This window comes from Heterodontus francisci, chromosome 13, assembly GCF_036365525.1.
Source record: "Heterodontus francisci isolate sHetFra1 chromosome 13, sHetFra1.hap1, whole genome shotgun sequence".
Taxonomy (NCBI): Eukaryota; Metazoa; Chordata; class Chondrichthyes; order Heterodontiformes; family Heterodontidae; genus Heterodontus; species Heterodontus francisci.
Window position 1 is genome coordinate 111,943,586 of NC_090383.1, and position 26,073 is coordinate 111,969,658.

The 26,073-nt window shown below is 42.2% G+C and overlaps 1 protein-coding gene across 4 annotated transcripts in view; it reads left to right on the forward strand.

Annotated features, from left to right (window-relative positions):
* Nucleotides 1–2,320: 2,320 nt before the first annotated feature.
* Nucleotides 2,321–26,073, forward strand: part of tarbp1 (TAR (HIV-1) RNA binding protein 1) — a 179,748-nt gene continuing 155,995 nt past the window's right edge. For all 4 annotated transcript variants that reach the window (XM_068045439.1, XM_068045440.1, XM_068045441.1 and 1 more), the window contains exons 1-9: nucleotides 2,321–3,364; nucleotides 9,278–9,375; nucleotides 10,335–10,404; nucleotides 12,389–12,537; nucleotides 13,063–13,115; nucleotides 13,193–13,290; nucleotides 14,969–15,104; nucleotides 15,638–15,734; nucleotides 17,089–17,178. In XM_068045439.1, the coding sequence (XP_067901540.1) occupies nucleotides 2,344–3,364; nucleotides 9,278–9,375; nucleotides 10,335–10,404; nucleotides 12,389–12,537; nucleotides 13,063–13,115; nucleotides 13,193–13,290; nucleotides 14,969–15,104; nucleotides 15,638–15,734; nucleotides 17,089–17,178 (1,812 nt within the window). In that variant the 5' untranslated portion in view covers nucleotides 2,321–2,343. The remainder of the gene's footprint in view (nucleotides 3,365–9,277; nucleotides 9,376–10,334; nucleotides 10,405–12,388; nucleotides 12,538–13,062; nucleotides 13,116–13,192; nucleotides 13,291–14,968; nucleotides 15,105–15,637; nucleotides 15,735–17,088; nucleotides 17,179–26,073) is intronic.

A 26,073-nucleotide genomic window follows, 5' to 3' on the forward strand; every position in this document is an offset into this window, starting at 1 on the left:
ACAGGTGGAGTAGGTAGGGAGACAAGTATGACCATTCTTATTTATGGCTTTGTAGGGAGATCAGTCAACAGCTGGGTTCAGATTAAGAGGCAAAGTAAAAGTCTAAATTAGGGTTACTGTGCGTGTTTGTGAATGCGCGGAATGCAGTAAATAAGACTGGTGAACTGCAGGTGCACATGGAAATATGATGTAGCGAAAACAGAGATGGGCAAAAAGGGCAGGACTGGGTATTAAACATTCCTCAATACAAGGTGTCCAGGAAAGGAGGGAAAGGGGAGAGGTGGCAGTTTTGATTAAGGAGAACACTGCAGTGCCAGAGAGAGGGGGTGTCCCAGAGGGGTCAAGGACAGAATCTATTTGGTTATAGCGAAGGAACAAAAAAGGTGCAATTACATTACTTGGTGTAGTCTATGGGCCACCAACTAGTGGGAAAGACGTAGAGGGACAAATTTGCACGGCAATTACAGCGAGACACAAGAATTATAGAGTAATTATAATGGGGGACTTTAATTATCCAAATATAGGCTGGTATAGTAGTGTAAAGGGCAGAGAGGAGAAAGAGTTTTCAGAGTATGTTCAGGAGAATTTTCGACAGCAATGTGTTTCTAGTCCGAGAAAGGAGGCATTGCTAGACCTGGTTTTGGGAACGAGGTGAGCCAAGTGGATCAAGTGTCAGTAGGGGAACATTTAGGGGACAGTGATCATAGTATCATAACACAGTTTGGCTGTGGAAAAGGACAAGGAACAATTCAGAGTAATAATTAACTGGGGAAAGCCAACTTCAATGGGCAAATTGGAATCAAAGGTTGGCAAGCAAAACTGTAACTGAACAATGGGCTGCCATTAAAGAAGATAGTTCACCACAGTCAAGGTATTGTCCCACGAAGGGGAAATGAAGGGCAAACAAATCCAGAGCTCTCAAGATGGTGAAAGAGATAGAGATTAAGTGGAAGATGGAAAAGTGCACTTATGACAGAGGTCAGGTGGATAATACAACCAAGAATCAAGCTGAATATAGAAGCTTCAGAGGGGAATTGAAAAAGTAAATAGAGAAGCAGAGAGTATGAGAAGAGGCTGGCAGCTAAAATACAAGGGAATCCAAAAATCTTCTTGGTCCCAAATTAGCCCCACTCCTCCTTTTACTATTTAAATGCCTGCAGAAGACTTGTCCCGCTAGCTTAAATGACTTATGCACATATACACCCAGGTCCCTCTACTTTACTGCTTAATTTACACTATCCTTTCACCATCACTAAACAAACTGGCCATTAATACATTTTTATTTGTAGGAGCTGGCTATACGCAAGTTGGCTGCCATTTTCCCAAAAGTCACATTTCACCTTAACTGACTGTAAAACACCTTGGGACATCCTGAAGTTGTGAAAGGCACTACATAAATCTTATTATAGGGGAGGGCAATGATTTGGCAATGCATACCCAGCATATGCTGTGCTTGTGGAACACCTAGAGACGTTTTACCACGTTAAAGATGCTACATAAGTTATTGCTGTTGTCCTAATTCAGTAGCTTCTGGGAAGAAAGCAAAGTCCGAGCGGCGTAGGCGAGATTTTCTTACTGCAGACTGTGCGCATCACCAGCAGTGGAAGTGCCAGGGTCTGCTTTCCCTTTCCCAGCTCCCGGGGAGGAAAGTGGGCCGCTCGAAACGCAAATTGCCCGCCCCACAGGTACAGCTCTCGTAAAGGCTCATGAGCAGATTGGCCAAGTCGGCGTGACTGAAGCGGAGCAGCAGCTCCCAGCGCCCGAACGCCTAGCCCAGGTAAACTTTGCTCCTGTTGGTGTAGCGGCTGTACTCCAGCCGCCGCTTCTTCCGGGTATCCGGCGACAGCGTCGGCCTCCCTGCTTGAGCGCTGGCAGTATCGGCAGTCGAGAAGGCCATTGTGTCGGTGATGATATGAGAACCGGACTCAGTGACCGAGGGGAATCTCCGGCAGTTCTCCTCAGCCGCCGCCATTTTGTTCGAGCGCCGTCGTCCCGCGACGTCATGACGTCATCGGAATCCCGCCCCTTCATTTACGTCGTCTTCAGGTTACGTTTTTGACGCAATCCGACGTGGTCACCATGGAAATATAGACAGATGCGCCGATTTTTAAAAAAGCCAAATAACACAAATAAGGAAATAGAAAGTGACCCATTGACATCTCTTCATTTTTGGTGGTAGAAGAATAACCTTGACTTTAACTGTATTTTTTTTGATACAGCCTCCCGTCCTCAATAAGAAGTGGAAGGCAGAAGCGTTTCCGCTGGCCGTTTCAAAGTGTAACTCTCCACCGGAAGTCGCGGATAGGTGGTCCGTACGGTTATTGGTGCCGGGTTGTGAAGGGAATGGAGCCGCTGCTGGTGGCCGACTTGTTGCTGCGCTTCGGCCGCGGACCACACTCGGGCTCCTTCTTACGGGAGTTGTGCCGATGGTGCCGAGAGGGTGAGGGGCAGCCCGGCGCTGATCGAGTGGAGACGCTGCGCCTTTTGGTGGAGAGTTCGGGCCCTGGATACCCGGGCTCGGTGGGGGAGCAGGCCAGCGATCTCGGTGACTGTGAGTGGCGGGGTCCGACCGCAGAACAGGAGGATCTCCTGAGCTCATTGCGGGATGTGGCCGTCGGCTGGTGCCTGCCGATGTTGCGGGGTATGCGCTTGGAAGGGCCAGGGGGCCAGTTCCAGGAGCCGGGCCGGAGGCTGGTGCACTCTTTGTGCGCTCTGCTCCACGCCTGTTGCCGACAGGCCCCACCGGCTCTGCTACAAGACGTCGTCTGCTCTTCCCTGCAGGATCTCCGGAGCTACACCGAGGAGCGGTGCAGGGTTGGCTCGGCCGGGGGTAAGGAGGCCGAGAGCTGCAATTCACAAGTCCCGGAGTACTCAGACATTCATGTCGCCATCGAGGTGCTGGTGAAGGTGGCGCCGCTGCTTCTGGAACGAGGTATTGGGACAGAAGAGCTGCTGTCGCTCGTCCTGACGACTGTGAAGTTGGGAGAGGACAGCGTAGCGTCCAGGATGGTCACTGGGGTAATCCCGGCTCTTCTTCTGAACCCGGGCAGTTCTGAGCAAAAGTGCCCGACCGTCAAAGATGTCTGGGATCGAGTGAAACGTTGGGAAAGGACCAGCACCGTCTCCAGAGTCCTGCTGCTTCTCAGCTCGCTTCCTCATCAGCTGCTTCTTTGCACCGGAGACCGGTCACCGCCCGAGACCTTCGACCTACGAACTTGCCCGGAGTTTTGGGAAGTGGTGCAGATGGGACTGGTGCAGCCGAATAGTACATCGCGTAAGAGAGCTATGTACCTGTTGAAAAGAGCTGTGGATGTTTCGAATACATTGAAAAGTCAAATCTGCTTGCAGTACCAGGCTGGATGTGGTACGTTGACGACTACTTAATCATTTGTGAGAAATAACAATATAAGTGGGCATAGGTTGATTAGAGTTTGTCAACCATTATAGAATTTTTGAGCAAATTATTAAATATATGGATAGAGGATATGTTAGATGTGAATTATGGAGACTTGGACGGGCATTTGATAAAATACTACATCAGGACTTTGAGAAAAATAAGGTCTATAGCCAAAATGCGAAAGTAGCTGTACAAATAGACGGCTGAAAAACTGACTAGGAGTGTCCTAGTGTTGGGACCTAACGTGTATGTGTACTTCGAAATAAAAAGGTTGAATGTCAAGATTTGTCGGTATCATAGTGGGAGGAATAGCAAAATGCCAAGAAGCGTGAAGAATATATTTTTAAAAAACAGGCCAGGAGAATGGAGAAATAACTGGCAGACACTTTTTAATATGGAAAAATGTGAGATATTACATTTTGGGAACGAGAATAAAGCATAGCGTTAGAATTTACCTACAACATTTCAGTGTGGTGGAGCAAAAAGAATGTAGGCAGATACATAATTCCTTTAAAATTGAGTAGTGAGGTTAAAAAAAATTAAGGTAAATTAGATTTGAGGATCTATATCGAGGGGTTGAGCACAAAAATAAAGTTGTCATAACTGTCTTAAAATGTTAATTATGCCAGGTATTCAGTACTATACTGTGATTTTGGGCTCTTTGCTATAACAGGGATAGAATAACCTGAGAGAGAGTGCAATGAATATTTACCAGGATGATATCTGCAGTTAGAAATGAAGTTTAGAGTGTATAGGGCTACGTTCCCTCATATTGTGATGATTGGGAGAAGACAATGGAGTTTAAAATGATGAGAACAAACGAGATGAGCATTGATTATTTACGTTGGTGCATAAATTGAAAATGCCACAGTCTTTAAGTTTTTTTTTCTGTTTAGACTGTTTTGGTTGGTTTAAGTTGCACGTCTGTTGGTGGGTGGTGTCTAGTGCACGTTGGGTGCGCAGAGGACTGGAGCGCTTGACACGCAGGATGGGGGAGGTTGTTGGAGACCAAAAATAGTGGAAGGATGGGGGATGGGGAGCCCAACAAAATTGGCCTGGTTGGAGAGATTGTTTCTGTGAGGGATGGGGTAGGATTGATGGGAGGGATGGCATGGGAGAGTTGGATGAGATAATGGAATTGGTTGTGTGGCAAAATGGTGGGGATAATTATCTGGCGCAGCTTATTATTCAAAAAGTATTCATTTTGCTGAAAATGAAGATTCTTTAGATTTAAATGAAGTTTTAGTAAAGCTGTCAGGTGAATTAAAAGAATACATCAGTCTTGGTTCCGCAGACAAAGATGATGAGTCTATACCCTCTAGTTTCTACACCGTCTAACTCCAGTGGGCAGAGAGGTGGCAGGTGGAATTTAATACTGACAAGTGTGAGGCTGTGCATTTTGGCAGAAGGAATAGGGAGGACAATATATATGTAATGGCACAGTTCTAAAGAGTGCATGAACAGAGGGACCTGAGGGTGCATGTGCATCGATCTTTGGAGGTAACAGGACATATTGAGAGAGTGACCAGTAAAGCATATTGGATTTTGGGCTTCATAAACAGGCATTGAGTATAAAATCAGGGAAATTATGCTGAACTTTTTTAAAGCTCTGGTTAGGCCCCAACTGGAGTATTACATCCAGTTCTTGTCACCACACTTCAGGAAGGACATTAGGGTCCTTGAGAGGGTGCAGAGGAGATTTACCAGAATGGTTTCGGGGATGGGGGATTTTAGTTATAAGTTTAGGTTGGAAAAGCTGAGGTTTTCTTTAGAACAAAGGAGATTGAGGGGAGATTTGATGGAAGTGTGCACGCTTAGATAAGTTAGACAAGGAAAAACTGTTCCCATTAACTAATGGTACAAGGACTAGGGTACACAGATTGAAGGTTTTGGGCAAGACATGCAGGGGCAATATGAGGAAGAAACCTTTTACGCAGCGAGTGGTAATGACCTGGAATTCGCTGCCCTCAAGGATTGTGGAAGTGGGGACAGTCAACTCGTTCAAAGGAAATTGGATGGCTACTTGAAGGAAATAGTCTTGCAGGGCTCTAGGGATCGAGTAGGGGAGTGGGACTGACCGGATAGCTCAGTGGAGAGCTAGCATGGACTCAATGGCTTGAATGGTCTCCTTCTGTGCCATAAATGACTATGACAATGGGCATGCCACTGCAAAAACGTAGATTCAAGGAAGGAACAGTTATCATGTTGCGACAAAACTTGAATCCTAAACAAAGACTTTGTTATGGAACACGATTGCTAGTCAGGAAGCTGTTTTCTTCGATGATGGATGCTGAAATTATAACAGGCAGATTTCAAGGAAATACTGAATATTCCTCAAATAATATTGAGCCCATCAGATGTAAACCTGCCTTTCCAACTCTGGAGAAAACAGTTCCCCAAATAGACTTTCATATTCTATGACTATAAACAAGTAACAAGGCCTGACTCTTGACAAAATTTGTATTTATATCTCTGTGCCTGTTTTTACACATTCACAGCTTTATGTAGCTTTTTCCAGAGTGAGAGTTTTTGATTCTGTTAATGTCTTTGGAGAAAGGATAACTACAAATCCTGTATTTAAAGAAGTTCTTTTTTCTTCTTCTTTGGCCACCTTGTCTCGAGAGACAATGGGTAAGTGCCTGGAGGTGGTCAGTGATGTGTGGAGCAGCGCCTGGAGTAGCTATAAAGGCCAATTCTAGAGTGACAGGCTCTTCCACAGGTGCTGCAGATAAAATTTGATTGTCGGGGCTGTTACACAGTTGGCTCTCTCCTTGCGCCTCTGTCTTTTTTCCTGCCAACTGCTAAGTCTCTTTGACTCGCCACACTTTAGCCCTGCCTTTATGGCTGTCCGCCAGCTCTGGCGGATGCTGGTAACTGACTCCCACGACTTGTGATCAATGTCACAGGATTTCATGTCGCGTTTGCAGACGTCTTTAAAGCGGAGACATGGGTGGCCGATGGGTCTGATACCAGTGACGAGCTCGCTGTACAATGTGTCTTTGGGGATCCTGCCATCTTCCATGCGACTCACGTGGCCAAGCCATCTCAAGCGCCGCTGACTCAGTAGTGTGTATAAGCTGGGGATGTTGGCCGCCTCGAGGACTTCTGTGTTGTAGATACGGTCCTGCCACCTGATGCCGAGTATTCTCCGGGGGCAGCGAAGATGGAATGAATTGAGACGACGCTCTTGGCTGACATACGTTGTCCAGGCCTCGCTGCCATAGAGCAAGGTACTGAGGACACAGGCTTGATGCACTCGGACTTTTGTGTCAGTGCGCCATTTTCCCACACTCTTTTGGCCAGTTTGGACATAGCAGTGGAAACCTTTCCCATGCGCTTGTTGATTTCTGCATCTAGAGACCGGTTACTGGTGATAGTTGAGCCTAGGTAGGTGAACTCTTGAACCACTTCCAGAGCGTGGTCGCCAATATTGATGGATGGAGCATTTCTGACGTCCTGCCCCATGATTTTTGTTTTCTTGAGGCTGATGGTTAGGCCAAATTCATTGCCGGCAGCCGCAAACCTGTCCATGAGACTCTGCAGACACTCTTCAATGTGAGATGTTAAAGCAGCATCGTCAGCAAAGAGGAGTTCCCTGATGAGGACTTTCTGTACTTTGGACTTCGCTCTTAGACGGGCAAGGTTGAACAACCTGCCCCCTGATCTTGTGTGGAGGAAAATTCCTTCAGAGGACTTGAACGCATGTGAAAGCAGTAGGGAGAAGAAAATCCCAAAAGGTGTGGGTGCGAGAACACAGCCCTGTTTCACGCCACTCAGGATGGGAAAGGGGTCTGATGAGGAGCCACCATGTTGAATTGTGCCTTTCATATTGTCATGGAATGAGGTGATGATACTTAGTAGCTTTGGTGGGCATCCAATCTTTTCTAGTAGTCTGAAGAGACCACGTCTGCTGACGAGGTCAAAGGCTTTGGTGAGATCAATGAAAGCAATGTAGAGGGGCATCCGTTGTTCGCGGCATTTCTCCTGTATCTGACGAAGGGAGAACAGCATGTTAACGGTCGATCTTCTCTGCACGAAAGCCACACTGTGCCTCAGGGTAGATGCGCTCGGCCAGCTTCTGGAGCCTGTTTAGAGTGACTCGAGCAAAGACTTTCCCCACTATGCTGAGCATGGAGATTCCACAGTAGTTGTTGCAGTCACCTCGGTCACCTTTGTTTTTATAGAGGGTGATGATATTGGCATCGCGCCTGTCCTGTGGTACTGCTCCCTCATCCCAACACGGGCAAAGCTGTTCATGGAGTACTGAGAGTATAGCAGGCTTGGCACTCTTGGTTATTTCAGGGGTAATGCTGTCCTTCCCAGGGGCTTTTCCGCTGGCTAGAGAATCAATGGCATCACTGAGTTCCGATTTGGTTGGCTGTATGTCCAGCTCATCCATGACCGTGAGAGGCTGGGCTGCATTGAGGACCATCTCAGTGACAGCATTCTCCCTGGAGTACAGTTCTAGGTAGTGCTCAACCCAGCGGTCCATTTGTTTGCGTTGGTCAGTGATTATGTCCCTGATTTAGATTTGACGGGGGCGATCTTCTTGATGGTTGGCCCAAGAGCGCTCTTAATGCCATCATACATTCCTCTGATGTTTCCGGTGTCTGAGGCCAGCTGAATATGACTGCATAGGTGTTGCCAGTAGTCATATGCTCAGCGCCTGGCTGTTCTATGTGCAGTGCTTCTGGCTGCTACGGATGTTAACTCGCTGGAGGCTTTCTTGTAGTTCAACAGTGCAATGCACTTTGCGGCTATGACAGGTTCCAGCTCTTCATTATGTTGCAATAAAGATACTAATTTGCTAGCAAATGGTTTGCGGGTCACTCTTAATATAAGTACAAGGTACATTAGGGAAATTGCAAGAAACTCTTTTTTGGAGTATTTGAAATATAAAATACTTTGCCACAAGTGATGAGTAATGCTCAAGGGCAGTCAAAAGGGTACTGCGATTTTTTTTTTAAAGAATATCAGAATGATGGATAAAAAGAGGGAAAGTTTGGACTATGTAAGAGCAGCAGTGGAGGAGCACAGGCAGGAAGCGGCAACTACTATGCCAAAAAAATTTGCCTTGCAAGATTTTAGTTATAGGAGAAATTAAAATTAAATGCTGTACCACCAATCCTACATGAACATGTTTTGGTTTTCTCTATAACAACTTGCACCTGTATAGTGCCTTTTAATATAGAGAAACATCCCAAGGCGCTTCACAGAGGCGGAAGGAGATGGATGCCGAGCCAAAGAAGGAGGACTGACAAGAAGTTTGGCTGAAGAGGTGGGGCTTGTAAAGGTCTTAAAGGAGGCAGGGAAGACGAGAAAGTCAAAGGAGATAATTCGAATGTGGAGGCTAAAGGCATGCCTACCAATGGTGATTGGGCGGGATGGGGGTGGGTTGGTGGGAGAGGTATACAATACGCTGAAGAATGGATATATTGTGGAGGGGGTTAGAGGGCTAGAGGAGGTTACAGAAATAGGGATGGGGGAGGCCGGAGAGGAATTTGAACATAAGGATTTCATAAAAGTTTGAGGCATTGGAGGACATTTGAGTGCAAGAGTGACAGGGGAGCAGGACCTAGTGTGAAATAGGACATGGACAGCAGAGTTTTGGATGAGCTGGAGGATGGGAAGGTGGCCAAAGGAGCATTCAAATTGGTGAAGTTTGGAGATGACCGGCATAAATTAGGGCGTTGGGCAATGTTCTCAAAGTTCCAGATGGATAAAAAGTCTTTGGTTTGAAGGCTACTAAAACCTTTCCGTCTACAAGGATCAATGAGTTGTCTATCTTGACGTTTGAAGAGAAATTTGTCTAGTATAACTGGTGTGATAAAATGTGCCAAATTCTCAGTCCCATTCTAATTTGAACCTTTTTTAATTTAGACTCGTGCCTTTTCTGGTGGTCGGGTGAAAATAGCACACAACTTGTACAGTTATGGGAAAATTATATTTTAATAATGGAAACACTGGAAGAAAATCAAGTGAGTGGTTCATGTCTCATTTATGTACACTTGTCCCTTTGAAAACTTCCACATCTGTATCATGGAAAAGGTGTTCTCTTCCCTAGTATTGAGAGTTAAATAATGGAATTGACTGTTAAGAGTAAACTTTAGGATTACATGTATGATATTTGTATTTCAGACTACTCTTCGTAAGTGAATCTCTTGGCTCACTACATGCTTGAGAATGCTTTCACTTTCCGTGATATCTAGGTACTGGGTACCTACTAAGCTATATGGATCAAGAGAAAAACTTGAGGGTCATAGTGGATAATCTATTAAAGTGCACATAAGCAATTTTAGTCCCTATTTGACAATGACCAAAATGTTAGCTAGTTTATGGGCTCTTAATTATGACAGCCCAACTCCTGTAGCCTGTTTTCAGTACAGAAACACGGGGAATATGATTGAGGCTTTAAAAATGATGAAGGGGTTAGATATGGGTGCAAGAAATCCTTGAGTTACATGTTAGAAAGAATTTCTTTGAATAGCGAATCATTGCCCTCTAACTAGATTTACCAAGGTATGTGTTGAGTCTGGATTTCCTGCAGTTCTTCAAAAGGAAATTGGGCAAGTTTCTGAGTGGGGAGTACATTTCCAGTTCTAGAGGATAAATTGTAGATTAACTGGAAGGATTGATGGATTACAGTGGCTCCTGGAGCTTTGCTAAATTGCCTTTGGGATTGGAGAAAAATGTTTCTTTTTTTTTAACTCTTCCTGGAGATTGGAAATGGGGGTGCGTGTGCGTCACTGGTGTATGCGGCAGTTTCCTCTCTGGATGGAGTGGGCTTGAAGAACTAGATACTCTTTTCCTGCCCTTTCTATGTATGGATAATGACCGAATTAAAGAAGTTGATACCAAGCTAAATTCAGCATTCATTTTTTTTTTTGAATAACTGCATAAGTGAGGCAGATGAAAACTTAATTGTTTTGTATTTTAGGTTCATGTCATAAGACCAATTTTGCCACGGCTTAAGAGCCTAATGGATGCCACTGTTTTCAATGACCAAGGTGATTATGGCACTTTATTATAATTTTGTTCTCCCACTGCATAACTTACTAATATTGAAGAACACAAGAAACTGCTCATATGTTTTGGCAGGTTGTCTTCTCAGCCCTAAACACACTTAAGTTACTAATATAAGCTCCTAACACGATGTTATCTCTTTTTAAAAAAAAATTTGTTATTTTGATATTGTTTGAGACCAGTGAAGGGAATATGCACATTGTAGGGGCATCAAAAGGGTAACTCTGCAATCTATTTGTCACCATTAAAATAGTTTTTGTTCAATCATTTTCAGTTACAGTTGATGTGGCATCAAGTGTTTGGTTTCATTCACAACTGCTCAGATAATGAAGCAGTTCATGCCCTCATGCAGCAAGACCTGGGCAACAGTCAGGCTTCAGTTGATAATTGGCAGGTAACACTTGTGCCATCTCCAATAAGAGTAAGTCTAACCACCTCCCCTTTGACATTCAATGGGACTACCATTGCTGAATCACCCCCCAATCAACATCCTAGAGTCACCACTGACCAGAAACATAACTGGACCAGCCGCATAAATACTGTGACTACAAGAACAGGTCAGAAACTGAGTATTTTGTGGTGAGTGATTTACTTCCTGACTCCCCCAAAACCTTTCTACCATCTACAAGGCACAAGTTAGGAGTGTGATGGAATACTCTCCACTTGCCTGGATGGGTGCAGCTCCAACAGCACTCAAGAAACTCGACACCATCCAGGACAAAGTACTTGATTGGCACCCGATCCACCACCTCAAACAATCACTCCCTCCACCATCTGTGCACCAAAGCTGCAGTGTGTATCATCTACAAAGTACACTGCGGCAACTTGTCAAGGCTCCTTCGACAGCACCTTCCAAACCGCAACCTCTACTATCTAGAAAGCCACATGGGAACACCATCACCTGCAATTTCCCCTCCCAGCCACACATGATCCTGAGTTGAAAATATATTGCTGTTCCTTCATTGCCGCTGAGTCGATATCCTGGGAACTCCCTACCTAGTAACGCCGTGGGAGTACTTTGACCACATGGACTGCAACAGTTCAAGAATGTGATTCACTACCACTTCTCAAGGACTATTGGGGATGGGCAATAAAAGCTGGTTTTGCCAGTGATACCCACATGCCATGAATAAAAAAAAAAGTAAAACTGTAGTAAGACAATATACTTAAACTCTCTTAAGCACCTTGACTCGTGTGTCACCTTCCTGCTGCTATGTTGTTTGTTCCCATGTAGGAAATTACAACTGGTTTCTGCTTTCAAGCAGTAGCTAATCCATACTTTGTAGCAATCACCCAAAAAGACCAGCCACTTTATTTAGTTGTTACCAGGTTTATTATAGAGGAAGACAGGCATTTCTTCTGTTGTGTATTAAGAGAAATTTTACTTCATCAGATTGTTGTAGAAGGACATTTTTAACTTGTCTAAATTGTTTCTGACTTTTGCTTATTCACTATCTTTTGAATCACACTTGGTAGGAAGGGTAGGTATGAATACCAGAACAATCTGGCTGAGCTTTGGCAAATCAAGAAGGTAATGGAAGAATATATAAGAGCCAAAAAAATTGGCTTGACTTGTGGGGCTTCCAATTTATTACAAACTTCTTAAATAGTGAAGCTAAAGAATTAGTGGATAGATTATCATCCAGTTTCGTGAGTACAAGTGGATCATTTTCCCCTTTCTCCTGAAAAGGAAGTCCCAACCAGTCCTTTGATCGTTAGTTGTTTCATCATTCACTAGTATGTAAAACTGTCTGAACTGGCTGTCCGAGCCTCTGACTGTGTGGAAATGGCGATTTTGTTTTATCTTTATTGGGGTGGGGAGGAGTGTGAAAGATGAAGGTGTTGAGGATTGAGTTACCTGGCTTTAGATTGTGGCCATATTTTTTTTATATTTTGGGGAATAGATGGGTGGGAGAAAAGCTGAGATTGAAGTTGATTGATGAATTCAAGTGTTTATATATTGCCTAGGTCATTCACTTTTCCACACATCTTGGCTCCTTTGTGCTTATAAACGAATGTTTGAAAGTGAAAACAAAACTGTGATGAAAGAAGGCCTGTTCCAGTTTCTGGATCTGGGTGTCATGAAATATCCTTTCAGAACTCAAAAATTATCTGAGGTAAGTTTTTTTTAAAATTTGCTACACTTGATAAGCGACAACTTGCTGGCAGCAGTCTCCTGATTTGCCCTACAACAGGAAACAAAAGAGAAAAATCATATCTTTGGTCATGATTTGGATTGCTGGGTGTTGTTGCTTCAGTCAAGGTTCTTGATCTAGGTCAGTATCCGTAATGTTGGCATCCTTTCTCAGAACCCATATGTCCTGCCACTGGAGCTTCCAATGATCATCATACAAGAATGCTGTTTAGTGTGTTATGTGACATTAGAAGAGTGTTGTATGGGTGCTTTGAAGTTCTTCTAACTTGCTAATATTGTTCAGAATTTCTTATTACACAAAGGATATTTTCATTTGGAGACAATCCTATATTCTATTAAAGTTCTCAAATTATGTATCTTTTAATCTTTTCTACCTTATTTTGTTTTTTCTTGTCCCTCTTTATTATCTTTCATTGTCCTTTTTTTCAAATCAAATGTTATTTTAAGATTTCAAACTATACTAATTAAGTTTTTTTTTAAATTTAAGTTTATCTGTGGGCCAGTGATGGATGTTCTTTCAGAAAGTACATTTTATAGCAGGTAACTACTTTTAGTTCCTTAATTTGCTGTCTTGTTCTTTATCTGCTTTGATATGTAACTGCATTTCTACTTTTCAGATCTCCAGATCAGCTCATTGGCAGCTGTCCTATTCTAGGTGTAAAGTTACAGACATTTTTTGTTGATTTTGTAGAAAATGTGGCTGAAGAATTCAAAGGTAGGTTCTTGTGATTTATGCAACTTGTTCTGCAAAAGGCAGTCTCGATTTGTGTTGTAACAATGTTTTCGATTTGCGTATGTGCTGCCCTGAACCTACCTGTTGTGGAAAATAGTCAAAGTTAAACTGATTATAGCCACTGATTTTTGTTAGCCTGTTCTACTATGGAAGGTAACTTGGGCTTTATATGATACCTAATAAATTTTTTTTCAGTATAGAGTCTGTTTGAGTTATTTAACTGGTGACTTGAAGTAATGGACCAGAGATCCATAATAATCAACAGCATTCTTTAGCTGAAGTAAACAACTGGCTTTTCTTCCTAAAATAGTTTTTATTCTGTGGCCTTTGGTCTTTGCATTGGAATTGCATGCCTGTTGTCATATGTGGTAGTATTGGTCCCATTTATATACAAGTCAGAAAATTCTACAACAGCTATTTACAGAAGAGAAGTGCATTTGGCCCCCATTGGAAGTGATAATGTTGCTGCCTATGTACTCTACAGGCAAACAATGGCCATCTTGCAGTGAGAATCACTTTTTCAAGTGATAACCTTAACCTAATCAGAGATTTGTATATTATGTGGTTGAATACTGATAGCCATAAATCTTAACCCAAAATGTATTGCAGTTATTTGTTTCCCATGCTTTTGTTTTCTCCTGTCCTCTCATGGATCATGCTGAAGTAAGATTTTACAGATGCTGTCCAGTACTTTATGCTGTTAGCCATTCCAGCAGGCTTTTTCGTATGGGGAGCATCCCAGCTGAACACTATCCTGTCTTCACCTGATATCTGTGAACAAGTCACTAGGCAGTGATCACCTTTTTTTATTGTTCTCTTCCCTACTCTTTTCCACCCCACCACCCCAGCTCATTCCTGTTGCTGCCTCAGCTGAGATTCAGTAACAACATAAATCAGGAATTGAACCTGGGACTTTCCTAGTCTATGCATGGCTTTATACTATAGCATTACCTACTTGGTCATTCCAGGGAGCAATGATTTTGCAACCAGAGCAATTTAAAAAAACCCTTTTTCTTTTTTTTTTCATTTCTGTAAGTTTGGTGATGTTTAAATAGTTGGTGTATAATTAGTATTGGTATAATTATTAGTATGCATAAACTATATATTTAGTTGTATACGAATATAGTTTAATAATGTCTTTGTCAGTTATGATTTGAGTTTGATTTGCATTAACGCCCCCTTAACGATTTCCTTAAGCAACTCCCCGCACCCCCCCCCTTGCAAAAAGCTATAACATTTGGATATGTGTCTGTCCAAATAGACCTCCAGATGTTGTGCTCAGTAAGTATCAGTGTGCAGATCCAAGAAACCCCCACCACAAAAAAAAGTATTTCATAGATCATTCCCTGTTCTAACCTGATGGGCAATGCTACAGTCATGAAGATGAAATTATATAGCATGCTATATATTCTAAATGTCAATGTTAGGATTCAAATATCGGAATATCTCTAAGTCAACACTTATGGATAAAAATATTTTATTTGCATTGATGTATCTCAATTCTTTACTGTTAATGCATTATAACTTGTAATGTTTGAGATCAAAATCCATAAACCCTGGAAACTGGAAAGAATTTACAGTTTGTTTAATAGGTGCTGTATCTTGTCTTTTGACCAGCTTTGTGTGGAAATCCAAAAATGTTTTATTTCCTTTTGATTAGGTGACTTTCTCATGAAGTTGGTTAAGAGTATGGCCACCAAGCACTGGAGCGCAATCCCCATACTCTTTATCTCTCGAGCCCTAGTGCACATCCCATCACGCAAAACATGGGGAGCAGAAGGGCTTCATGCTCTTCGGTAAGGATGATTGCAGGAAATTTATCTTTAACTCTACTCTGAACAATTTAACACTGTTTTGCCATGAAATGGGATTAACAGTTAAGGCAGAAACTATGTCAACATTAGAGATTGAAATGCATAGTTGGATGAATGAAAAAGGGTTGAAGGGATATGGGAACAGGGTGTGTAAATGTGATTAGAACTACTTGCTCACTTGGTGGGGTAAATGCAACATAGACTGGTTGGGCTGAAAATTTAGTTTTTTATTTAAACAAAGGTTTAAGAGAAAGAGGCTTACTGAAAAATGTTTGGTGGTAGATCATTTTAGAATGCACACAACTATTTTGGTAATAAGGACACCTAATGATGCAAACCTTCTGTTGTGTTTTGGAATGTGCTTAACACTTGCAACCAAAAGCTATAATGGAATACAATATGAAACCTTTTGTAATATCCTTTTTTTTTTTTCTGTGAAGGATCACACTTCATGAAAAGCCATTATTTACAATTCTGAAAAATATGCTTTAACATTTGCCCGTTATTTTTTACAGAGAAGTACTATGTTGCACTATGACCAATCACCAAGTGTTGCTACGAGGAGCTGCTCAGTGTTGCCTTCTACAGACTGCTATGAACCTGACGAATGTGGTAAGGGAATTATTACTCCTTTTAACTTATACTTGTAAATAATTTCTTCATGTAACAGCTGATGCCAGTAACTGAATGAAACCTAACTGGGACCCTGTAAATGTAGTACATGTTATATCGTATATAGGATTTCTTTTCATACATTTCAAACATTTCTTTTTCCATGTCTTCTCTGCTTCACTGCTTATTGGCATGTTTGTACTTTGCCTGGACCATCCTGTCCTCTCAGGTGGTGTACTTTCACCATAAACACTGCCACCTGGTTGAAGTGAGGTAAATGATGAAGTGGTCATTTTTACCTCTGTTTCTCTAAATTGTCAGAATAAGTGCCATAAAATGAGAAAAAAATAATTAGAAGTTGAACTCCCAATTGAGTTTGTGGCTTGTTCAGCTTTAAAATAAGATGTAAAGTTTCTCTGTCTCGATCAAACTTGACTGTCAGATCAATTTGTTGCAATTTTTAAAAGCGGGATCACCAATGAGAGTAATTCCATTGAGTAGTTGTAATAAATGAAGATCCATTTCCAATGAAAATTACAGATAAATCAGCTGTACAGTTTATAACCTTACCCAAAGTTCAAGCTCTGTTGTTTTCTCAAAACTTTTATCTCGGTATACGTAAAGAACTGTTCTTAACAATTGAGAATGACTGGTATGAGCTTACCAGGCTTCAGATTATTGAAGCAGAATAGGTCAGGCCAGGTATGTGATCTTTAGATGCATATTGAAACAAACAATATTGAAATTTTGGAGAATTTTACTCTGTAAAATTTTGGATAGAGATGTACAGAAAATTGGGGGGTGGTGGTGAGGGGAAAGAACAAGTCTAAAATATTCAAAGCTAAGTTTCAGCAGCAGATTAAACTGTGCAAAGCTCTTGGGTGTTAAAAATAAGTCTTAGTTAATTGATCTGGAAGCCTTGGGAATTCTTAACTGGGTAACTTGTATGGAATCCTAGATTTTATAGAGTGGTATATAAGGTTTGGACTAAAATGTCATACTCTGCTTACATTTGTTAGTATTTTAAAAGGTAAAAAGCTTTGGTGAAAATGCCTCTGTTCTTGCCAACTCTGTTCATTTTTTTTCCCCCCCATCCTGACTTTTTTTTTCCCATCTGCGCTTGAAATTCTATCTCTTCTATTTATCTGTTTTGATTTTTCAAGATTCACTTTACTTTTCCTCAACTATTTACTGATTTCACACCCGCTCCACATTTAAGGAGATATGTGAGATCTATAAGCGATTCCTGTTTAAACTGATTATTCTGGTTTATAAGTTGTTGTCAATGTAATGTCTCTAAAGTGTATTTTCTGCCAAGAAAGATACGTAAGCAAACTTTTTTCTTCTCTCTTAGGAAAACGTGACATTGTCTGACATTGCAAACTTTCTGGCATCCATTCGAACAGATGAGGCTTTATGTCGGGGTACAAAATTGTGGGTGGAGGTAGGCAAAAAAAAAAATCACAATGTGGGATAGAGCAGCATATGAAAAGTAGAAACCAAGTATTACTGGGCCTGCTGTCAGTATAGTTTCTGGCAATGTAAAATTTCACTTAAAACATTTCAAGGTCACTGTTCCTCTCAATTGAAAGTTTCACGTCCAAATATTTACTTTTTTTTTTACAGTAGCTGCTGAAAGAGAAGGAGGGAGGTTAAATCCACTTCTATCTCTCTCCCTGGTAACTGTCTGAGGCTGAGCCAGACTGTTCACAACCTTCGTGTTGTATTTGACACCGAGATGAGTTTCCTACCGTATATCCATGCAGTTACTAAGAACACTTATTCCATCTCTGACATTAACCGATTCTGTACCTGCCTCAGCTCATCTGCAACTGAAACCTTCATTCATGCCTTTTTTTTTTTACCTCTAGACTTGACCATTCCAGTGTCCTCCTGGCTAGCTTCCTATTTTCTACCCTCTGTAAATTTGAGATTTAGTTAAAACTCTGCTGCCTGTGTACTAACTTGCACCAAGCCTCATTCACCCCACTGCTTACTGGCTATATTGGCTTCCAGTTAAGTAACGTCTCTTTTATAAAAAAAAATTCACATCCTTCTTTTCAAATCCCTCCACAACCTCACTCCCTCTCCATTTCTGTAACCTCAGATATCTGTGCTCCTCCAATTCCGTCCTCTTCATCCCTGATTTTAATTGCTCATCCATTGACTGCTGTGCCTTCAATTACCAAGATCCTAAGCTCTGAAATTCCCTCCCTAAATCTCTCTGCCTCTTTTACATCATTTTTTTTTTTCTCCTTTTTAAGACGTGCCTTGAAACCCACTTCTGATCTGCCCTAATATTTAGTTAAATAATTTGTCAAATTTTGTTTGCTCCTGTGAAGCACCTTGGGGCATCTTACTATATTAAAGGCATTGTATAAAGGCAAGTTGTTGTGTACATAGCGGATTTGAAATCCTATTTTTTAAGGGATTTTCTCTTTTTTTCTATTTCACTCAATACGCCTTTTCAGTGCTAAGAATATAAGTTGTTCCAAAGCCTCTGTAAACATAATTAGGCTAACCTTGGGAAGGATAGGATGACATTAATATATTTCACTTTCTCGTATTCTCTCATTGTAGTAAAGCATCAATGTCAAATTGGGTTGGCTCAGATCAGGAACTGGTTGTGGGCCCTTGAGCATCCAGCTGAACATTCGTATCTGTATCAAGTGTTACACTCCTACCGATGTCAGTGTTAATCTGCTTTTTTTTCCCCCTCCCACAGTGCATCAACTTGGAAATGCTTTACTTTTTTTTTTCATTGTCTCCAGCAGTCTCCTTTTTCCACTGATAATTATTTGTAACCATACATCTCAACATGATCTCGTCACGCTTCCACTTTGGTCTACTATGAGCTTGTTTCTCAATCTGCTTAGTTGTTGGCAGATATTTATCTCTCGCACCCCCAAATTCTGGAAACCTCCTAATAACACCTTCTGCCTTCCCATTTTCCCCATCTTATGGATCCTTATCAAGGATCCCCTTTTAGATAACAACAATTCAGGCCAGCTCACTACTTTTCTCTGCTCCCATTCCAGTGCCGTAAGCTCCCTTCCCCTTAAAAGTGCATTGAGCTATTTTACATGAAACCTGCTATAACCATTTTTCGATGAATTTGCATCTTGATAACAGGAATAATGTAGGCAAGATTTTTAAAACTAGTTTATCCTTTTCGACCACTCTGGTTCATTATTACGTACTAAATTCATAATTGCACAAAAGATTATACATTTCTGAACAGTTTAACCCCTTTGCCCCTAAAGTAATTATAAGTAAATCGAAATTCAATTGTGTTGTATTATAAACCCCACATTGGGTCAACAGGCCCTGCTAAAACCCTTTTGAAAAAAAAAATGCCATCAGATTGTATCTCTTATTGTCAGTCTGATTTTTTTTTTTCACCTGATACATCTGTTCAGCAAACACAGGCTGTTATTGCTGTAGAGCAGGGAAATTCCCAAGCTTTGACAGCCCAGTGTGACAGTAATCAAGTGATAGTTTCCACCTAATATAGACAGCTGACTGCTTGATCTTAGGAGCAACATTACATTCTCAGAACATGTCAGCACATTGATAAACCAGCTTGCTAAACAAACTGCCTTACTTGATGCGCTTCAGTCTCATTTTGGATGGTGATTTTGAGAAAAGAGACTTTTTTGAAGCATTTGTGTTGAGTTTAAAGATAAATTGAACCATTAGTGGCGGAATTGGCCATTGGCACGGACATTTCTGATTCCCCTTTTATGTTTGCTGCAGCACATTATAATTAGAAAAACAGGAAAATTTGGAATAAGTTAGCCATGGTGAGATCAGTGTGCTTGGTGTGTTAGCATGTTACTTTCTTTGCCAAGTACCTGCATAGTTTTTGCATCTCCTGTGGGTCTTTTATAATGTAAACGCCACACTTTCCATTTAAGACCTGTGCAATTATTGGTTGAGAGATTGTGCTGGATTTTTAGCACCTTCAGTTCATTAAACTGAGATTTAAAGATCTTAACACGCTATATTTTAAAAAAAAAATTAACCACTGGCGCAGGTTTTTGTTTTGGAATTTTGCAGATGGAGGTTAATCTAGGGACAAATTGCAGAACTGTGATTTAACAACAGAAAAGGTGTTAAGGCGAGGTCAAGATGTCTTATTGATGCTGCTTACTATACAGACTGTGTTAGAGGAAAAACTAATCTACTGGTTAAAAGATTAATTATTTTTGCTTCAGCCTCACATCTTCTATAGTAATGAGAAATACTGCATAACTTTTTTTCTGCAGATAACATTTTAAAGTTAATTAATTCAGTTTTATTGATATTGGGTATTGTGTATCTATTCATTTCATTATATGCCGTGAACAACAGATGCCCCTCTACATTGCTTTCATTGATCTCACCAAAGCCTTTGACCTCGTCAGCAGACGTGGTCTCTTTAGACTACTAGAAAAGATTGGATGCCCACCAAAGCTACTAAGTATCATCACCTCATTCCATGACGATATGAAAGGCACAATTCAACATGGTGGCTCCTCATCAGACCCCTTTCCTATCCTGAGTGGCGTGAAGCAGGGCTGTGTTCTCGCACCCACACTTCTTGGGATTTTCTTCTCCCTACTGCTTTCACATGCGTTCAAGTCCTCTGAAGAAGGAATTTTCCTCCACACAAGATCAGGGGGCAGGTTGTTCAACCTTACCCGTCTAAGAGCGAAGTCCAAAGTACAGAAAGTCCTCATCAGGGAACTCCTCTTTGCTGACGATGCTGCTTTAACATCTCACACTGAAGAGTGCCTGCAGAGTCTCATTGACAGGTTTGCGGCTGCCTGCAATGAGTTTGGCCTAACCATCAGCCTCAAGAAAACGAACATCATGGGGCAGGATGTCAGAAATGCTCCATCCATCAATATTGGCGACCACGCTCTGGAAGTGGTTCAAGAGTTCACCTACCTAGGCTCAACTATCACCAGTAACCGGGCTCTAGATGCAGAAATCAACAAGCGCATGGGAAAGGCTTCCACTGCTATGTCCAGACTGGCCAAGAGAGTGTGGGAAAATGGCACACTGACACTGAACACAAAAGTCCGAGTGTATCAGGCCTGTGTCCTCAGTACCTTGCTCTATGGCAGCGAGGTCTGGACAACGTATGTCAGCCAAGAGCGACATCTCAATTCATTCCATCTTCGCTGCCTCCGGAGAATACTCGGCATCAGGTGGCAGGACTGTATCTCCAACACAGAAGTCCTCGAGGCGGCCAACATCCCCAGCTTGTACACACTACTGAGTCAGCGGCGCTTGAGATGGCTTGGCCACGTGAGCCGCATGGAAGATGGCAGGATCCCCAAAGACACATTGTACAGCGAGCTCGCCACTGGTATCAGACCCACCGGCCGTCCATGTCTCCGCTTTAAAGACGTCTGCAAACGCGACATGAAATCCTGTGACATTGATCACAAGTCGTGGGAGCCAGTTGCCAGCGTCCGCCAGAGCTGGCGGGCAGCCATAAAGGCGGGGCTAAAATGTGGCGAGTCGAAGAGATGTAGTAGTTGGCAGGAAAAAAGACAGAGGCACAAGGGGAGAGCCAACTGTGTAACAGCCCCGACAAACTAATTTCTCTGCTGCACCTGTGGAAGAGCCTGTCACTCTAGAATTGGCCTTTATAGCCACTCCAGGCGCTGCTTCACAAACCACTGACCACCTCCAGGCGCTTATCCATTGTCTCTCGAGATAAGGTGACCAAAGAAGAAGAATTCTATGTTCGTATTGCTATCTTGTATTTGGAAGGACACCACTGAGATGAAAATTTATAATGGCAAACTATACTGAAAACAGTTTTTTTTTACTTGTGCAGACTGTTACGAAGCTGCTTCTGTTTTTTAAGATTTTTTGAGGACTTGTGTTAAACTGAAAAGATTCCATGGATGTGTTTTTTTTTAAAGTTCACTGAAAAGGACACTTGAGATGTTGTTTGAAAACAAGATGTGCTGGAAATCATGTGGTTTAAGCTCAATAAACAACAGAAACCTTGACCTGGGGAAGATATTTAGAGAAGCCTCATGTCAAGGTTTATGGAGGTCAGGAGGTTGACTTTCTGTTGGGGTGTGAACTGTTTTGAAGGTTGGTGTTTTGCCTGCCAAGGAAAAAGAAACTACCCAGCTCACCTCTTTTTCTCTACCTCTTTGAAGAAACCCTACAAGGATCCCGTATGGGAGAGCTAAAAGCTCTGGTGCTGCATCTCTTCTGAGAAGCTGGGAAAACCTGCCAGGTTAATTCTCAATGCTGCCTGAAAAGATCTCAGTGCCTAGTCTCCATATATCCGGAGGCCAGACCAAAAGGGACAACTGATTTCCTCCATATCCTTTTTTTTTTCAAGAATTACCAAGTATTTGGCCAAAGTATATATTTTTTTTTTTTGTAACAGACCTCTGCAGAGAGAATTTCTGTTTTTTCCAGAGTGTGGGGGGGTGGGATAAGAATTTTTAAAAAGGGAACTTTTCATATTTCAATCTTTGTGTTAATGCATTACTTCATTAGTGGATAATCCTTGTTTGATAAACTGATAATTTTGTTTATGAAAGAAGTCTGGTTGGTGTATTTTATTCTGGGATAAAGAGTAGAGTGTGTGAAATGTCCAAATCCATAACTGGGTGAAAAAAATTTAAATGTATATTGTGACCTGCAGAGAAATGGGACCAGAAAAGACCGTGCACTCCTCCCTCCTCAGTTGTAACATGACCTTGGGTATATGTGTCTGCACATCAGGTTGTGTAGCGTAAGCATCCATTCTTTTTAAGGGTAGGATTTTCAGTGGTTACTAATATGAAAGTGTCTGTCTGTGATTGGGGTTTTTTTTTTTTGGATTTGTGATGTCAGGAGACATGACTATTTTTCAGAGGATCAGGCTATTTCCCAGATCTCCAGCTTTGCATTAAGAGAAAGATACGGATTACTTAGATTGTTTCCCAATAACATTCAATACTTGCTTATTTAGGTCAATAGGCAAGAGGCCATGTGTGGCCTGCACCAAGCTCCGCAAAGATTTCCTTAGCAAGGGAAATAAAGCAACCCGTTTCCTTTTTATTCCCTTGAATATAGTAGTTAAGGGGTGATCTAATTGAGTTGTTTAAAATGATTAGAGGATTTGATTGGGTAGATAGAAATTATTTCTGGTGGAAAAATCCACATCAAGGGGCCGTAACCTAAAAATTAGAGCTAGGCTGTTCATGGGTGATGTCAGAAGACACTTCTTCACACAAAGGATTGTGGAAATTTGGAACACTTCCCCCAAAAAAAAGCTGTAGGTGCTAGATCAATTTGAAATTTCATAACTGAGATTGGTAAGTTTTTTTTTTGTTAGGCAAGGGTATTAAGGGTTAGAGAACCAAACTGAGTACATGGAGTTGAGATACAAATCAGCCATGAATGGCAGAACAGGCTCAGGTGGCTGTTTCCTATGTTCCCTCCAATACAAGTCAATAAATTGCCACTGCCAGATCTCCAGCACCGTTATGTTTACATTTAAGTGGAAGCCGCATTAAAACTAACTTACATGCAGGAAAATAGTGATGGTCATTGGTTTCAATAGGGTCAGAGCTATGATTAACTTCCAAGTTATTTTGTGAGGCTAACAGCGGAGTGGTGCACAGTCCCAGGGAAAATATGGAGCAATGTAATTATTGGCCTGTAAATCATTTGCTCCGTAATTTCCTTTTTATTTTGCGCCATTCGAGGGATCCACATCAGATGTGTCATTACAATGGAGCAAGCTCCAGGAAAATCAGTCCCTTAGTTTTAGTGGGGTATAAGTTTGTGTTTGGTGGTAGTGCAAAATGAGTGATAGCAAATTGGTAGCCCGTTCTAGACTCCGCCTGATTTTCAAGTGAAAATCGGGATGCAAATTCACTTTTGCCCATTTTGTGCTACCAGCAAGACCATATTCTTGGGCAGTCTCTCGAGATTGAGGATGACTTCCTTCCACTCCGGTTTGATGGGTTCGGAAATGGTTGATAAGTCCAGTGCATGATCTGCAGACTCTACCACATTAGGGGCAGGTGCTGCTCAACGGGTCAGGTAGATGAATAGTTTGGAGGTTTGTGCGGTCCCTCCGATGCCTTGACTTCACCTCTGCATGGTCCTGTTGAAGTACCTCGGTGTACAATGTCTTCGTGAATGAGGTTTCTCGATCTAGGATGGTCACAAGCTAGGGACTCCCACAAGTCGACGGGGATGTTTTATCTTTTCCGGGATGCTTTGAGGACATCTCTAAAGCTTTTACGCTGCCCTCCTGGGGGTCTGCTGCCTCAACCATGTTCGTCGTCGAACAGCTGCTTCCGGAGTCTGGTGTCAGGCATGCAAATAACATTAATAAAAACAAGAAATGCTGGAAATACTCAGCAGGTCTGGCAGCATCTGTGGAAAGAGAAGCAGAGTTAACGTTTCGGGTCAGTGACAAGAAGGGTCACTGATCCAAAACGTTAACTCTGCTTCTCTTTCCACAAATGCTGCCAGACCTGCTGAGTATTTCAAGCATTTCTTGTTTTTATTTCAGATTTCCAGCATCTGCAGTATTTTGCTTTTACTTTATGCAAATAACATTGTTTTGCCCTGCAGAGCTGGTTTTGGGTGATTCGTACTCCGATGCTGGGCAGGTTGGGTTGGGAGAAAGCGCTGCTGTTGGACCACCTTTCTTGCCACTGGATTTCGAGGATCTTGTGGATGCACCTCTGGTACTTCAGTGCTTTGAGGTGCCTGCTGTTAGTTATCCAAGTCTCCGAAGCATATAGGAGCACAGGGATCACTGCTGTCTGGTAAACTATGATTTTAGTCTTGGGTTTGATATCCTGATCCTCCAATATCCTCATCCTCAGTTGTTTGTCTCCAGTGTGCCAGCTCAGCCTTCAATGATGAACCTCGTTGTCTTTGTCTGCCTTCGCTGAGAGAAAGCTCCCAAGATATGGGAAATTGCCATTGATCTTGACGGGGAAAGGTGCTGTGCTGTGGGCGCTGGTTGGAAGAGGACCTTCATTTTCCGAGTGTTTAGTGAAAGACCCATTTTTTTCCAAATGTTTCGGAGAAGGAGTTAACAATGATCTGCACTCCGTTTCAGTGTGAGTGCATATGCAAGTGTCATTTGCATATTGAAGCTACACGACTGAGGATGGAGCGATTTTGGTTTTTGATTGAAAGCGACATAGGTTGAACAGTTTCCCGTCTGTTATGTAGATCATCTCCATGCCTGTAGGTAGTTGATTGGAGGTGAGGTGCAGCATTGCAGCAAGGAAAGTGGAGAAGAGGGTTGGTGCGATGACACAGCCTTGGTTGACCCCAGTCTTGACTGAGATAGGATCTTTGGTGGTTCCATTGGTGAGGATCACAGCTTGCATGTCATCGTGGAGTAGACTGAGGATGGTGACAAACTTCAGAGGGCAGCCAAATTTGAGCAGAAACTCCATTAAGCCTTTGTGGTTGACTGATAGAGTCTTTTGTGAGTTCAGAAAAAGGCCATGTTCAGTGGTTGCATTGTTCCCTGCAATTTTCTTGCATTTGCCATGCAATGCTTTACAAGCCAACTGTACCTCTCGGCTCCTGCTGGTGGTGCTACTCATCTGCTGAATGTCATCACTCTTGCTGACACCACCAGCAGGAACTGAATGGGACTACAGGTCTGAAATGCAGTATCTGTGCTCCCATCATAAACCCTCTTGTATTGATATAAAATAGAGTATCGTGGACCATATATGTGACTTTATAACTCTTGTTTGGTATTCTGAGGAAGTATTTATTATTTATTTAGAGATACAGCACTGAAACAGACCCTTTGGCCTACCGAGTCTGTGCTGACCATCAACCACCCATTTATACTAACCCTACATTAATCCCATTACCCTCTCACATCCCCACCTTCCCTCAATTCCCCTACCACCTACCTATACTCGGGGCAATTTATAATGGCCAATTTACCTATCCACCTGCAAGTCTTTGGCTGGAGGAGGAAACCGGCGCACCCAGCGAAAACCCACATGGTCACAGGGAGAACTTGCAGACTCTGCACGGGCAGTACCCAGAATCAAACCCGGGTCGCTGGAGCTGTGAGGCTGTGGAGCTAACCACTGTGCCGCATGAGAAGGTGACTAGGGAAGAATCAACTCCACTGGTCACTAGATGGCATAGACTTAAGAAACAAAAGCCTTGTATTCATATAGTGCTTTTTATAACCACTGGATGCCTCCAAACATATTTCAGCTACATTTGCATCTTGATAATAGAAGAAATAATGTAGGCTAGATTTTTAAAATTAGTTTTATCGTTTTCAGCCACTCTTGTGCAATTATGAATTGCAGTAATAATGAACCAGAGA